This window comes from Anolis sagrei, chromosome 5, assembly GCF_037176765.1.
Source record: "Anolis sagrei isolate rAnoSag1 chromosome 5, rAnoSag1.mat, whole genome shotgun sequence".
In the NCBI taxonomy this organism is placed as follows: Eukaryota; Metazoa; Chordata; class Lepidosauria; order Squamata; family Dactyloidae; genus Anolis; species Anolis sagrei.
In genome coordinates, this window is record NC_090025.1 from 157404740 (window position 1) to 157422225 (window position 17486).

General features: G+C 37.2%; 1 protein-coding gene across 1 annotated transcript in view; it reads left to right on the plus strand.

Annotated features, from left to right (window-relative positions):
* SCYL2 (SCY1 like pseudokinase 2) overlaps positions 1 to 14634 on the plus strand; it is a 33842-nt gene extending 19208 nt beyond the window's left edge. Inside the window, exons 10-18 of the mRNA XM_060777251.2 lie at positions 601 to 723; positions 2102 to 2215; positions 3899 to 4031; positions 4466 to 4584; positions 6442 to 6542; positions 6870 to 6933; positions 7823 to 7912; positions 8404 to 8523; positions 9449 to 14634. Of these exons, the coding sequence (XP_060633234.2) occupies positions 601 to 723; positions 2102 to 2215; positions 3899 to 4031; positions 4466 to 4584; positions 6442 to 6542; positions 6870 to 6933; positions 7823 to 7912; positions 8404 to 8523; positions 9449 to 10072 (1488 nt within the window). The 3' untranslated portion in view covers positions 10073 to 14634. The remainder of the gene's footprint in view (positions 1 to 600; positions 724 to 2101; positions 2216 to 3898; positions 4032 to 4465; positions 4585 to 6441; positions 6543 to 6869; positions 6934 to 7822; positions 7913 to 8403; positions 8524 to 9448) is intronic.
* Positions 14635 to 17486: the final 2852 nt, after the last annotated feature.

Here is a 17486-nt window from a genome sequence, read left to right on the forward strand (position 1 = left end):
AGCAGAGGGCCAGTTCACAGTCTCTCAGACTGTTGGGAGGCTAGACTATAATTTGAAAAAAAAAATCAACCAATTCCAGTTTACACTGCACATATCTTATTGGTAATGCACAAACACATGAAAGAACAAATACAATATTTAAAATGATGAAGAATTTTAACCAACATAAGCTTACCAGTATTTCAGTGGGAAGTGTGACCAGCTTTTTGACTGATGAGATAGTAAAGTTAATTAGGATTGTTGATGTTGTACCTTCAAGTTTTTCAGGCTGTGGGCAACTCTAAGTCTAAAGTTTAGGGCAGAGGCTGAGTAAATTACATTGGAGGGCTGCATCTGGCCTGCCGACCTTAGCTTGGGGACTCCTAGCATAATGTTTTTATAGATATACTTCACTGTGTTAGTAATCCACCAATGCACTTCTGTCACTTCTATATCAAAATAGAGGATAATGTCAAGATATTCTTGTTTTCCATGCTTACAGGCTAGCAACATGGTGAGTGTATTACATTCATATTTCACCACATAATTTAATAGTAAATGCTACCATGAACATAATAACAAAAAATCTTTGATCGTGTTAATACTTTATTTCTTAAACAGATCCTGTTGATATTTCTTCAAAAGATGGACTTGCTACTAACTAAAACACCTGCAGATGAAATAAAAAACAGTGTTCTGCCAATGGTTTATAGAGCCTTAGAAGCACCTTCAATTCAGATACAGGTCTGGTAACGTTGTTTTTTTGTTGTTGTTGTTGTTAAGTTTCATTATAGCTGAAAGAATCCTTTGTATGTATTAAACATTTTTCATCACATTTGTATTAATTCTATAAGTTCATTTTATTTGTAGTCCACTGGTGAGCTCTTATAAGCAACATTCTATACAACGATTTAAAACAGTACAAGGTAAATAGGAAAAAATATAAAATCAGACCTGCCAACCTTAAATGTTGTCAATAATTTTTAGAGTGTCACTTAAGTTTTGTTCATATGTTAAATTTTCATGGCCTCTCTCTTGCATATTTTCATTATCTTTTCCCTCAACTCAGTCAATATAATATGACTATGTATAGTTCATTGTAGGAAAATTAGAAGAAGGTTTCTAACAATATTCTGTTAATCAACATGAAAAGGGAACACAACTTCTTTGTAGGACATAAAGCCTGTCTAAATTTTCTTTCTTTGCAGGGAGAAAAAGTATGGCCTTTATCTGAGTAAAGTTTATAGATTTCTTGATCTTTTTTTCCTATTGAAATATTTTCTCCATGCAGTCATGCTGGCCACATGACCTTGGAGGTGTCTATGGACAACGCTGGCTCTTTGGCTTAGAAATGGAAATGAGCACCACTCTCCAGAGTCAGACACGACTAGACTTAACGTCAGGGGAAACCTTTACCTTTATAGCGGTAGAGATTTTCCTGCACTGTGGGCATCCCATGTCTTTATTTTGTTCTAAATTGATATTGGGAGCCAGTGCAGTTCCTAGCAAACATATCCAGTGGTGAGGCATGATGGGCATTGCAGTGCAGAAGCCTGTTGAAGTCCATATGTTCTTGAATCTTAGTTTAAATCAGGACTTCTTTTAAACCTTTGCACTTGGGAGCTTTCTTTTTGTGACCCCAGGATACAGTTAAATAAAGCAAGTATAAAAATCAAACATTTACAGATAACAAATCGGCATTTGCAAAGCTTACTAAACAGGCTGATTTTCCTTTTTATGAAGTACAGTTGAAACATCTTCTGCAGAGTCCCCTGTAAACATTGCACAACAGATTTGTGTAAATGTCTGAAACAGCCTCTCAGTGATGTTTGGAAAACTTTTTTGTTGCCGGATTGTTTGTGTCCCCAACGTTGAGCTAAGTGGTTGGGACCCACGATTTAAGAAGCAGTGTTTAAAATAATTGTGCAGGTCTTATGTTACGATATTTTAAATTATGGATAGCTGCTTAAACTCTTTGGGAAGCAGAGGTATACAACTGTGCAAACAGAATACTCCAGTTCTTTCATGTGAGCATGGATGGGCAGAGAAATTGAACATTTTAAGAAATCTTTGAAACTGCATACTATTTTGTATACAATAATTGTGGTACCTTCATTTGCAGGAACTTTGCTTAAACATAATACCTACATTTGCCAACCTCATAGACTATCCATCAATGAAAAATTCTTTGATACCAAGAATTAAAAATGCATGTTTACAAACATCATCTCTTGCTGTAAGTTAACTAATGTTTCCTGAAAATGTTTTGCTTCTTTTCTTCTTCACAATTGTTTTTTCCAGACATGTAATTGCAATTTATGCATTATTTTGAAAATAATCTCATATGAAAATAAAAATATTAGAAGCTGAAAAGCACTCCTCTGACATGCTTCTCCTCTTGAAATATATCTTCCATTGTGGTGCCATGATATTAATTCCCTAATAACATCGTTCACAGCTGTTCACAAAGTAATTCAGAAAAGATAAATAATTTTAAACTCTAGCTTCTGCAGGATTTAATGAATCTACCATACAGTTATGCTAACCATTATCTGCCACAGTTTACATCTGCAAAAAATGATGTGTGAAACTTGTATTTATTTATTTATTTATTTACGGCATTTGTAGCCCGCTTTTCTCAGCCTTGCGGTGACTCAAGGCAGCTCACAAAAATAGCAATTTTAGTGACACATATTCATAAAAGTACAGTTAAAACATTTGACTCAGTATTTTAAAAGTATATATAAACCATTTAAAAACATATAATGTTGTCCTGTTAAAATCATTATCCAGCGGTATGTATGATCACAAAGCTTAGCATGTTCATGTTTGAATTGAAAGACCTTATGGTTATATTTTGATTGCAGCTTTGAAGTTACAATGACATTTATTTAAAAAAATACAAACCTGCCTTCATTTTTCCTACATTCCCCCATCTTTAGAAATGAGATGGATGGTTAGTATATAGAAGGCCTTTTCTGTTTTTTTGGAAAAAACAAACAAACAACAAAACAGTAATTCAGATTTTGGAAATTGCTGCCCATTAGTAATCAGAGTGCATTTACACTGTTGGGGTCAAATTACAAACTAAAACCTTTTATAGTCACTAAGCCTTTGATAGAGGGCCAGTGTGGTGAAGTGGCTTGAGCATTGGACTATGACTCTGGAGACCAGGGTTTTAATTCCTTCTCAGCCATGGAAATCCACTAGGTGACTGGAAGCCACACACTCTCAGCCTTAGAGGAAGGCAAAGGCAACCCAACCACCCACCCACCCTGAACAACTCTTGCCAAGAAAACTCCCTTATAGGTTAAACTTGAATTGCTCTAAGTCAGAAATGACATGAAAGCATACAACACCAACAACAAACATTTGATGATTTTTAAGATATGCTAATGTTAAATTCACCTGATCTTGAATTTTCAGCATTAATTGTGTGTTTATGTTACTTTTTGTTTGTTTGCTCATTTTAAAATATTTAAAATATATAAATAATTTACTTACATATTTTTCTTTCAAGTGTATGTTGATCTGAAATAGAGCTGGAAGGTAGACTATATTAACTATATTATGCCTTCACAGTGCCATGTTACTAGAAAAAGAGAAGTTGGCACAGTTTATTGGTTTGGGCAGTCGATCTTTGTTTCCACAAAACTCATAATTGTTGCATTCTTTATTTGTAATTGATCAGAACATCACACTGTTCTGAAGACATTTGTTATAGGTTGGCATTAGTACAACCTACAAAATATAATCCTCTTAAATCGGTATAAGATTCAACTTAGTTTGTATAAACTCATGTAAGACATGGCTTTCGAATGTTATCTAAGATTTTGGTGTTACTTGAATTCATTTTAAAAGCTCTTTTCTTTATCTTTATAAGACTTTCATTTAGAGAATTTGTTTCTGTTTTTATTAGGTGCGGGTAAATTCCTTAGTCTGTTTGGGAAAGATTTTGGAATATTTGGACAAGTGGTTCGTTCTTGATGATATTCTGCCTTTTTTGCAACAAATTCCTTCCAAGGAGCCTGCAGTTCTTATGGGAGTTTTAGGTAACATGATGTTCTGTTATACCAATCTCTGTGGTGTTGTATGGTTTCAGAGGCAATTATATGCATTATTATTATTATTATGTCTATTTATACCCCATTTTTTCTCCACAAGGAGTCAGTGCAACCCTGTATCTGCATGAGTGATACCTGCAGTTTCATGTATCCACTTTCAACAAAATATGGCCTTTCTAGACATATTCTAGGTCTTCCAATACAAGACTTCTCAAAAATTCCAGCATTTTTTCCTGAATTTTCCTGAAAACTCTTTTAAGATTAGTATTGATTTTTATAGTTCACATTGAGTCCAGAGACTTCTCTTTCTGTATCCCTTTGCTTTAGAAAAAATACTATTTTGGAAATTGTATTTAAAAGAATTCGTAATGAGCAAGTTTGCTATCGGTATCTGAATTGTTATGCTTCATTTTTGTTAACAGGCATCTATAAATGTACATTTAGTCATAAAAAACTAGGAATTACAAAAGAACAGCTAGCAGGAAAAGTGCTGCCTCATCTGATTCCTCTCAGCATTGAGAACAATCTGAATCTGAATCAGGTAGGGTCACTATTTTTCATATATGTGTGACTGGTTTCATTGAGGCTTACATAAAAGAAACTTTACTGAAGGATCATGGCTGCTGTCGAGGCTTTAATATTTAGTCACATATGTTGCTCATTCTATATTCTTTTGGGATAATCAAAATTCTGTCTCCCTCTCTTTATCTGTTTCATACACATACTACTTTCTGTGCCTGTCTCACATGTAACCAACAGCCCAATTAATGCAGTTATTAGACATGTGCGCGAAATTCGTTCTTACCGTTTTTTCCGTTTCTTTCGTGACTTCCGTTTATTTGGAAGCATGAAACAGGAAGCCCCCTCTCCACACAAAACTCAGCTTGACACAAAAGTCTGCTTTTGTGTGGAACCGAAATCCATGTGTGTGCGCTTCTTCTCTTTCTCCTCCCTCCCTCCCTCCCTCATGCCAACAATGCCTCACATTCACTCACGAGAGTTGTAGCTGGGCAGCCCCCCATCTGGACCTCAGCATCAGGGTAGAAGGAATCACCGCCTCTCCTTCCTTTCTGGGTGTGTGTTGTGGCATGTGTGACTGTGCGGCACTTGGCTGCAAGCAGGCACTGAGAGACGTGCATGCACTTTCCAGGCCTGCCTGGAATTTTCCAGGGAGAGTGTGTGTGTCATGTGGGGCATGCAGGCAAGCTTGGAAAGCTTGCGCACACGTGAGTACTTGCATGGAGCCAAGCGCCTGCACAGTCACACACCCCACCACACACCCTGCCACCCGCCACACTCTCCGAGAGGGAAGGAGGGATTTGCGGTGGTTCCTTCCGCTCTGATGAAGCATGCTTGCTGAGGTCTGGATGTGGGGTTGCTCAGCCATGACTCCTGTGAGTGAATGCAGGACATTGTGGGTGTGAGGGAGGGAGGAGGAGGAAGAGGAAGAGAAAAAGCACAGTGCCCACACACACACACACGCCTGCCAGTGACTGCCAGGCAGCCGAGCACCTCAGGAAGGGAAGCCTGTGGGTGGAAAGCCTCCCCCCCCCCCATAATGGGCCAATTTTCAGGCCCCGAAACAAAACAACCGAAAACAACCTTCCCAATTTCAGAAGGCTTACCGAAAATGGATCGGGCCCCGCAATGAAAGTCTAGAAGCTAAATGGGACAAGCTTTTACCGGAATGCATGCCACTAGCAGTTATGTGAAATCTATATTTATTTATTTATTTATTATTAACTTTATTTGTACTCCGCTAACATCTCCCGAAGGACTCGATGCGGCTTATAAAGGCCAAGGCCTCAATAAAAACAGCATAACAATACACATAACATTTCAAGCAACTCAAAATGTTAAGCAATAACAGTAAACAATAAGACAAAACACCATAACACGATAAAACTAGGGCCGGGCCAAATGTAATGAGTACAGATTAAAAAGTGCTGAGTATGACAGGTGAAAAGTAGGGTAAGTGCAATGTGCAGACAATCTTAAATCTCTACTAAAATGCTTCTGGGACATATTGCTGGAGTTTCCTATTCTGGAAAGGCACACCTTTCCAGAATAGTTATTTGCTGGCTGAAGTATATCACTCCTGAAAGCAGCATAGAAAATGACTCTCTTAGCAGATAGAAAATGACTCTCTACATACACTGAGCCCACAAAACCCAGGACAGGGAGATACAATTGTACTGCAATGTCTTTTTACATTTTCATCATACATAGAGGACAACTTCCTTCTGCTATGCATTGAATTGTAGAGTCAGTGTGACTGACTCTTATGTTCACATTAATAGGATTAAGCTGTAGTATGTTCCTTGTATAATGTTGTCTTGCCCAGGATTAAAATGTAACTTTTAAAGCTGTCTTCATGTAAAATATATTTCTCTTTTAGTTTAATTCCTTCATTTCAGTCATAAAAGAGATGTTAAGTAGATTGGAAGCTGAGCATAAGATCAAACTCGAACAAATCCATATTATGCAAGAACAGCAAAAGTAAGTGCATAATTTATTGCAATTATATTATATCAATACTATTTTGCTTCTTCTCTTATGATTTCTCGGTCCTTGTTAAATCTTTAATTCATATTAGAGATTTAAGTAGCTCCAAAATAATATTGTATTGCGCTATTACACATACTTCTTGTGACCTGTATATTAAGAATGTAATGTAAATACATATTACTTCTGAGCTGAATAAAACATTTATCACAGTTTTCTCAATACCTTAATAGAATTTTTTACATGTAATCTGGATTGTTATTGCTTTCAATGCTGAAATAGTTTGCTTTACTTGATTGAAACTGTACTTTTGTGCAACAGATCTTTGGATATAAATCAAATGAATATGCCTGAAGAAAAAAAAGGCAGCAATACAGGCAATCAGGTAAGAAGCTAACTTAATTACTAGGCTTGGGTGATCAAGAAAAAAAATGTTTCTAAATTCATTTCGGATGTAGGGGGCGCTGGCGATTCGATTTTGAAATAATTTCTGAAATTTTCTTGAAAAAAAGATCGGAAATGGCAGAAATCCGAATCGTTTTATTTGCTTTGTTAATGGAAGGTGCCCCTCCTTCCCTCCAGAACCATTAAGTAACTTTGACAAAGTCAGAAAGCCTAAACAAACAGTTTTAAAATCTCGCAGTTTCCCTTCCCTGGCTGGTGGTGAACAGTGAAGGGCAATGCAGAGGGACAAGGTAGGCGTGGCTAAGAACAGCTCTTCCTGAAGGCCACGCCCCCAGTGGCCTTCAGGAAGAGCTGTCACTGCTGAGCCATGCCCACCTCGTCCCTCTGCATCGCCGCCAGGGAACGGAAACTGCGAGATTTTAAGCACTTTTTAAATCCCGCAGTGTCTCTTCCCTGGTGGCTGTTCTTAGCCACGTCCACCTCATACCTCTTCAGCGCCGTTCACCGCCAGCCGGGGAAGGGAAACCGTGAGATTTTAAAATTAACAGGGAAGGGAAACTGTGAGATTTTAAAACGTGGCCTTCAAGAATGGAAACCGCGAGGCTTTGCCAAAGTTGCTTAATTGTTCTAAAAATCAATATAACTGTGGGAGACATCCGAAAATAATTCAGAACAATGGGTAAGTGGTTTAAATTCGGAATTACTCCTCCCACTATTCCTGCATGGCTCGAAATTGGTTCAAAAGGTATTTTTTCCCGAAATAATTCCGATTTAAGAAAATAACGACTGTACCTACCCATGCCTATTAATTACATTACTGCAGTGTTTTATTAAACTGTTTTAAAAGTTTTTGTTTTTAATTTGAACAGATTGACAAGGTATTTACCAATCTAGGAACAGATATTTTGACTAGTGGATCTGACTGTAAAGAGAATGGACTGGTGACAAATCAGAGAAAGGTGAGTTTTAATAACAAATGATTATATAAAATATAGAGCAGTAGAAAGGTTTTTTTAAAGCTTACTTAAGGTGGTATTTCAACCTAGATCTTTCTTGACCTACTACGGCTATCAAGATCTAGAGATTCCTCTAAATCTATCCAGAATAGAGGAAGATGTGAAGGACAAAGAAAATGAATTGAAATAAAGTCTTGGGTTCCAAGTTAGTCATGCTCAAGTAGATTTATTGAAATGGATGGGCTGAAGTACCATTTGCTTCAGTGGCCTGCTTTCATTATTGAGGATTTCAGCCAACCTCAACCTGCCCTCCAGATGTTTTTTAGCTCACATTCCAGTCAGCATGCCCGTTGGGTGTTGCATCCCAACATGTATGGTAGGTACATACGTTGGGGAAGGTTGGCCTGGTCTAAATGACTAGACCAACTTCCCCCAACTCTGAGGATCTTGTCAATTTGTCAATTGTCAATTTGTCAATGTGTATTCTTTTGTAGGGATCACTTACACTTGAAGAAAAGCAAAAGTTAGCAAAAGAACAAGAACAAGCTCAGAAACTGAAAAGCCAGCAGCCACTTAAACCTCAGACTCATACAATTACAGCTCCAGTCAAACAGGTATGAATGGAATGTTGTAAGGGAACTTTTCATGGGAAACTTTGCATCTGTAGCAACAAGCCACTAAGATGCATTTGTCTTGTGTAACTTGGAATGAGTTTGAGTTTCTTCATTTTATCATTTACATATATGCTCTCAAATAGTTGTGATGTTAAAGTCTGGATGAATGAACAATAAAAACTTTCCAATAGCAGGATAGAGCCATTTCAGATGCTTTTTGTATGACATATGAGAAAAGTAGAAGACACTTTGGCTATTGGCAAGAAATTATTAATCTGTACTTGTTTCCATTGAAATAGCTGGGATTTAAATACTAGATTTTAAGGTAGATTACAGTAGAATTTAAGTCAAGATCATTAGTCTGGATGCAATCCATTATGTGCTACCAGTTAATATCTATACCATTGTACTGTATTTTATTTTAAAGGATTTTATTAACAACAGCATCTAAACAGGCTTCACATATAATGCACAGCAGCTGCCTGCTCTGGAAGTTATCAGAGCATGGAAAACTGCATCTAGAAGTCATAGCTGTACACCAGTCAAACTAATGGAAAGTTATTTGTGCCAAAGTTACTGCTGCTCATTTGAGCAATTCCAGAGATATTACCACATTAGTCTGCTGCAACTAGAAATCTTTTGTGCCCACAGCAACTGGTAAAGTGGAGTGCAGTCTGCTAAAATTTATGCCACATAGAATTGGTTAGTCTTCATGATGCCAATGAATTCATGTTATATTGCTATACAGTATATACAGATATGATTATGAATACAGATATGATTGCAGTTGTATACTCGTATTTGTCTTGCACTAAAATGGAATTTCTGCTGGGTAAAGCATTCTTAGTACATTGTCATCTTTTTAACAGCAGTTTGTTGCTAATACTGTTACATACTTTACTTTCAAATGTTTTCTGTTTTGCAGACAAAGGACTTGACTGATACTTTGAGAGAGAACATGGCATCATTGACCAACCAATCTGTTAACAAAACTAAAGTATCTTCTTCAAGTAGCTTTTCTTCAGTGGGTATTGGAATGGGATTTCCATCACCTGTTGAAAGCACTAAGAGAAATGGACTAAATGCTAATATAGGATTTCAGTCTTCTGGATTTGGCATGGGAATTGGAACCACAAGTCAGAATTTCTTCGGTAATACTGGCGTTACTGGAATGGCCAATATGAATATGTTGCCAGCAGCAAATATGACACCTTATTCCCCTATGAGTACCACATCTGCGGTTTCACAGCCAACACAGCAAAGTAGGCCTCCAGATATGTCTGCTTTAGATAGCCTGTTTGGGCCTCAAAAACCCAAAATGAGTATGAATCAATTGTCTCAACAAAAAACAAACCAGTGGCTTAACCAGTTTGTACCTCCCCAGGGTACCAACAATTCTGCTTTGGGAACACAGATGAATGTAATGGGACAACCTGGCTTTGGCTTACAGGGGAATCCTTTCTTTAATCCTCAAAACTTCACACAGCCAGCAAACAGTATGACAACCAGCAGCTCAGCTAGCAATGACTTAAAAGACCTTTTTGGGTAATAATTGTAATTGTGAGCAAGTTGGTTTAATATATATTTATGTATGACGAAAAGCTGATTTGAGGAAACTCATCTAGCAAAATGGACAAAAAAAGGCAGTTTCCAGGATGGCCTAATAGTATATTTTATTTCCCTATGTATTTAATTTTTGTAAGCACCAAGTGGTCCCTTCCCCCTAATTTCACCACTTTTAAAGTCAGGTTGAATCAATCAACGTACTCAGAAAAATTAGACCTTATACTTTGCAACTTCAGGAATTTCTGTTCTGACCACTGTGTTTTACAAATAAACATCTTGCAAATAAATACAAGCAGATAGGTTGTAATTGCTGAAAAGCTGTTGGGTCTGTTATGTACACAAGACTGCAAATATGTGCTGAATCCTGGTCTCTTGTTAATTTTGCATTGACTGCATTGGTATATTATTGAGTTACAAATACCTCTTGGTATAGAATCATTTATAGTTGGCATGTATTGGAAGGGAGATTTTTGTGAATACGTGAGACTAGATTTAAGGTTAAGATTTTTTATCTCAGTATAAAACAAGGTTGGTTTGAAAGGGAATTATATTCTTCAGCAAAAATGAAGCTGCTAAGGTGACCATGTTACATCAATTCCTACTGATAATGTCAAAATATCTGGTCCCATAGTAGAAACCACATTGCTGGCAAGGCTATCTTAATGTCCTGGCTAAAAATGTGGGATTGTTTAATCATACAAAAAATAATACAGGTGCAAATTAATGAATGAAGTCTGTTTCAGACCGTCCATAAGGAATTTGAGGCTTAATAATATGGAAAGTATGTGGCACCTTCTCAGACAAAAATGGGACTTTCAAATCCCTATGGTTTACTCTTATTGTGGATTTCTTTGACTGCTGCTAATGTCTTTCTTTAGATCAAAAGGAAAATTCACAGTCTGAGACAGATTGCTTAATTTTAGGCCAAACCCATTTGGAAGAGTAATGTAACCATTTAATGGTTCTGCATACTCCATGGAAGTGTTGTTCCAAATGTAAAAAAATGATTTCCTGAGTAAGAAGCAGTAGTACATCTTGCTTAACAGGAGTGGAATGTTCATCTTCTCTACCAAACTTCCTCTATCTTTACACAGTTACAATTTCTACTGGTGTTTAACTATTTCTTCCCTTGGGTTTTTGGGATCTTTCTTATATAACACTTTGGATTATGAGTGGCTATTTTGAGAAGCAAAGAATTGGTTAACTTTTTTTTACACAACACACCCTACACACATTATTTTTCGAAGCCTTTCACTGATTAAATTGTTTCCATTTGCTGCTTAAGAAACCAAAGGGCCTTATGCTGTAAATGTGAGCTGTATTTTGTTAAATTATATTTCCAGTTTTAAGCAGTAATGATGTTAAATGTACTTTAAGAACTTTATATTATAGCTGCTGCCTTAGTACTTTTATTTTGTATTTTGGGACCATTGATGAAATTTGTGTTTTTTAAAGGAAAAAAAACCACTTGTGTTATTTATGTACTGTTGATATTATGACTAAAGTATGCTTAATTAGTTATATAATTGTGTGTGAAATTATGCTGATTAAATGTGTTAGGTGTACTTCTAGTTCCTGGTATGGTCTCCAGATATCCCAAAACTTCAAATTTCACATTTATGACATATAAACATTTCTCTAATGCTAAGTTTAAACAAAAGACAACAAAATGTTTAAGACAAATTTTGCCTATATTATATAGAAAGCAAAATAATAATAATAATAAAGCAAGAAGGTGAATGATTTATGATAGTCGAGGGTCACATTTAGAGAGGACGTAAACCATGTTAACTTGAAAAGTTCCATCAGGTCTGATCACTCCATCAGAACATATGAGAGACGTAGGCCTAATCCAACCATGGCTCTGCAGTGACAACACAACAGAACTTCCTTTTCCTTTCCTCCTCTTTGCACCCCTTTCAATAGCCCAAACACTAGTTTCAGATGATTTCCTAGCATTCTAGCATAAGTTTTTGGGATGTTTAGGGATTGTAGTCAGAGTGAAAATTTGCCACCTTACTTCCACTAGACTTCGCTGTTCCTGCAACAGATATCTGCCTCTGAATTATGTTCATTGGGGGGATTTGTTAAGATTCAAGCTAGTCCATAGCCTTGGAGAGTTGACTGTATCAAACTTTAATTCTATAGGAGGCAATGATAGTTTTGCCACTGTTTTTTTCCACACCAGAATGTTCATTTGTTCTAAGGAGAAAATTACAATGGGAAAACCTTCATGCCTGATCAACATAAAACATTTCTAAAATATTTTTGTCAACTTGTTGCTGCTTATAATACTATCAGGTAATTTTGGAAGATTCAAGAAAAGAAGAAGAATAAAATGTATCAACTTTCGTGTGTGAGTTGTCATCTATCCATTAGGAGTCATTAATATTTTATTAAAATTGATTCCTCTTGAAATAATTTAAAAACGAGATTCTTTGTTTTGTACAAGAGGTAAGAGAAGACTATTTCACTTATTCATAGCATAGTTTCCATTGGGTTGCATTTCAAAATTGGATTCCTAGTAGAGTTAGTGAATATTTCTCCGACTTGTTAATGCATGTATCTGCTTTTATGACAGATTTTTTTTTCTTTATGGTGAATCAAACAAAGGCATTGCTTTGACTCAGTAACTTTCTTAGTATTGATGGCATCAGTGCTGTCACATTTTATTATGAGTGAACACTTAACAGTCGCCACTGGCATGAGTGTGATGACTCGAAAGGCATTTAGATTAAAGGAGAATGAAAGGCTTAATGCCTAAGAATCGATTTTCTGTACACTGTAAAATATGTACAATTTCTTAATTGTCTTTCTTGATGTACAGTTTTAACTCATGTACCAAATTCCAGATCATCAAATTCTTCGGAACACAGAGATTCCAAAATAAATTCTAAAAATGATTCTGAAATAATTGTGAGGAGGAAATCACACAAGTGCTTCCATATCTACATTTATTATGTGCCAAATCCTATTCACATAGCATGTCGATATAGGGATCATAATAAGTCATTAAATCCATAATCCTAAGAAAATGTATGAGTAATATGCTTCCCTAGCATAATATCCAAGAGGCACGAGTCAGCAAAGAGGAAAAGTTACATGGATTTTTCATCCCCATAAATAGAGAAAGAGAAAAGTGGCTTGTTTGGAACAGCAGTAGTTTCCTCTCAAATTGAAGTATTCCCAAAAGAAATTTTGGAAATGGCGCCTTTTTAAAAATATATATATGTTTATGTATGGGCATTTTTATGGTTTTCCTAATTAAAGTGAATGAATTCTAATTACTAATAGATATAGATATATTTTCAGGTGTGCCCTGAAATCTTAATTGACTGGACAGCAATTCTAAGTGACACTTCATGGGGAAAGAAAATACAATTTCATCATACTAATATTTCAGTAACATTGGAATCCTATCTGATGTTTCCCTCCCAAATATATTAAGTATATTGTTTCATCATAAGTTAAAACATGACTATCGTTTGTATATTAATGTATGGTAATTACATTGACTATTTCAGTGAATGTTTGTTGTGACAGCCGACTTACCATTTTCCATAGGCATGGTTCACATAGAAAATTATTCATACCTTTGTAAGCTGTGGCTATGACACAGTGACTGAACCAGCATGAAACAAGTATATAATTCTGAAGTAAATAACTTCCCTTCCATTTCTGGTGGCTATTTGTGGATATTTTTCTTGTTTAGTTAAATGTGTGCAGTTTCAGATTTTTTTTAATATAAACAATCCAATGTTTACATCACACAAATTGTTATGTATTTACTGTCACACAAGTGTGTCCCATCAGATTCGGTAATAAATCTTTTACTACTGAGTCCATGTGTAAGATTACCCTTGTTACTCAATGCTAGCTAAACCTGTCTTTTTTGGTGATGTAAAATATACGGGTTTTTGCATTATATGGTTGGGATTTCATTTCCTGTGCTGAGATGCAATAGATTGTGGTGGGAAACAAAATTGACTATCAATCTAGGACTATCCCAAGGGTTTTCTGACTTTCAACCCTGTGTTTTAATCTAAGTTTTGAAAACAATTGCATCAATTGTACAGAAGTGTATAAAAGCTGAGGCTCCCCTTGAAGTGCTAAAATGCAGGATATTATAAGCACTGTGTATAATTCCCAAGTTGTATATCAAAATGGCTTTATATGTATTGAACTCAGGCTTGATTCAAAAATATTTAATAAGCCCCTACTTAGTAGTGGCGATTTTTATGTTTAGACTTTTAAGACATTCAAATTGTTTTGTGTAAAGTGGTTAATAATATTACTTTAGTGTTGCTGTGGTTCATGGTCAGAATGGATGGAGCATGAAATTCTATTTTGGTTTATTGGACTTTGCTGCTCTTACAAACAAATCTATTCTTTATATCAGTTTTTCAAATTAGTAATACTTAAAATAAATATATTGTACAGGCTGGTTACAAGAAATTCCTACCACTTTGTACTTCGAATGAATAACTGTAGTTTTGAAATGCTGAATGATGTTCCTATATTGAAATAAAGATTTTCTTTTCCATATTTTCAGCTTTTCAGGGGAGTGAAATGTCTTACAAGTTGTGACAATTTACCAGTAAACATAGCAAGTAGAAAAAAGACGAGGTCTTGACCATTTAGACATAGATTCTAGGTGTTTTTTGCTAATTTATGACAAAGAAGAAATACATCCAAAAATTGCCCATATGAATTTTGTTACTAATAGAGCAATTAGAGTTCCCTTTCTTAAATTGACTGACTCTTTTGCTTTCATCTTGGATTTATACAGATGTAATTCAGAGGGTTGTGGGTTAGAAACACAAATGATCCCAATTTTTCTTTCTAAGACAGAAAGTGGTGTGTTATTTATACTTTCTGTGCTGCTCCTAAGTAAAATTTAATGTTGCTATTCTCAAATCAGAAAATATTTGCATCGACATGAAACTTTTAGGCAATACAAATGTTGACATACTTTTCAAAAACTGGTAGAAAGGGTTTTTTTCTGAACTTATGTTTCATATATACCTTGTACAGATAAAGGTATTTTATACATATTTTAATCATTTTGTGCATGTGTTTAATGTGTTCATTATACCATCAGAAAGCAAAAAGGTATTAGTATTTCCGGATCACGGATCCTCAACCTCTATTGGTCTTCATAAGACTTTCTATATACTAGTTCTGTAGCACAAATATTAGAGGATAAGATTCATACACAATTATACTACATTTAATTCATGAAACAGACTAAAAACAACATTGTTACATGTGTTGGAAGCATTTGGTAAAATCAAATCTAAAGGCTGCAAATTAAGACAAGGCCAGAAGATGGTAATATTGATCCAAGTCAGTGCCATTAATGTAAACCGAATTAGATGTTAAAATACTGCTGTAGTAATTACCGTACCTATGATATCACTAATATTTGAATGTGTGTGTTTGTAATATCAGTCTACAGCTGGGAACATTAAAAGGCTAGTGATTTGATAATGTTTCTTTTATACTAAGAATCATATCCAAAGGCTTCCTGTTGAAATCAGAAAATTATTCCTTTCGTCATACATCATATAAAATGAGGACATTGCACCACAAGAGAGCAGACCTGACTAGATTAAGGGGGGGAAATCCACAGATAGCAAACTGAATGAATAGAGATAGAATATAAGCTTAAAATGTGTTTAAAAATATTTTTAAAATAAAAGGAATTGTTTCAGTGTTGAATAACAAGAATCATAATAGGATCTAGAGTACATTTGAAACTTGAGTTTGTTGCTCCACTTGTGGATTCAAGAACTTAAAATAATAATTATTTTTATTATTATTAACTTTATTTGTACCCCGCTAGCATCTCCCGAAGGGCTCGATGCGGCTTACACAGGCCGAAGCCTCAAAACACAATACAATAGAAAACATAACACAACAATAACAAAGCAAATCAAAACAATAAGCAAAATAACGACAATGGCAATACATCAGACATTATTAAAAACTGGTTCGGCCGGTGCAATGGGATACAAGGGTTAAAAGTGCTGAAATGGTAGGAGGCACGTAGGATTAAAAGTGCAGTGTGCAGCAGCGATTAGTTATGCTAAGGTGCTACTAGGACTTGGGTGGGGATTCCTAGTCTGAAAAGGCACAACGGAACAGCCAAGTTTTTAAATTCCTTCTGAAAACAGCTAGAGTAGGGGCCTGTCGGAGATCTTTTGGAAGGGCGTTCCAAAGTCGGGGGGCCGCCACAGAGAAGGCCCTGTCCCGTGTCCCCACCAAGCGCGCTTGCGATGTAGGTGGGATCACGAGCAGGGCCTCCCCAGATGACCGGAGCGAGCGTGTGGGTTCGTAGATGGTGATGCGGTCACACAGGTAGGGTGGTCCCAAACCGTTTAGGGCTTTGTAGGTGAGCACCTGCACCTTGAATTGGGTTCGGAAAATAAATGGCAGCCAGTGGAGCTCCTTAAACAGAGGGGTAGACCTCTCTTGATAATGAGCCCCGGTTAGCATCCTGGCTGCTGCCCGCTGGACCAATTGAAGTTTCCGAGCCGTCTTCAAGGGCAGCCCCACGTAGAGCGCATTGCAGTAGTCCATTCTAGAGGTGACCAAGGCGTGGACCACCCCGGCCAGATCAGCCTTCACGAGGTATGGTCGCAGTTGGCGCACAAGTCTCAGTTGCGCAAAGGCCCTCCCGGATACCGCCGACACCTGAGCCTCAAGTGTAAGCGAAGAATCCAAGAGGACACCCAAACTGCGGACCTGTGGCTTTAGGGGGAGTGTAACCCCGTCCAACACAGGTGACCACCCTATACCCCGATCCGGTTTACTATCGACCAGGAGGACCTCTGTCTTATCGGGATTGATCTTCAGCTTGTTCTTCCTCATCCAGATCGACACAGCGGCCAAGCACTCGCCTAGCACCTGAGAAGCCTCCTTGGAGTTAGGTGGAAAGGAGTAGTAGAGTTGTGTGTCATCCGCATAGAGATGGCACCCAACTCCAAAACTCCGGATGACCTCTCCCAGCGGTTTCATGTAGATGTTAAAAAGCATGGGCGACAAAATAGAGCCTTGCGGGACCCCACAGGTCAAAGGCCAGGGGTCAGAGCAGGCGTCTCCCAGCTTCACCATCTGAGTTCGTCCCTCCAGGAAGGACTGGAGCCATGACAAAACCGTGCCCCCAAGGCCCATCCCGAAGAGACGACCCAGAAGGATACCATGATCGATGGTATCAAAAGCCGCTGAGATGTCCAAGAGAACCAGCAGAGTCACACTCCCCCTGTCCAGCTCTCTGCGGAGGTCATCCACCAAGGCGACCAAGGCTGTCTCGGTGCCATGACCAGGCCTGAAACCAGACTGTGACTGATCTAGGTAGTTGGTGTCGTCTAGGAAGCTCTGGAGCTGCGAGGCGA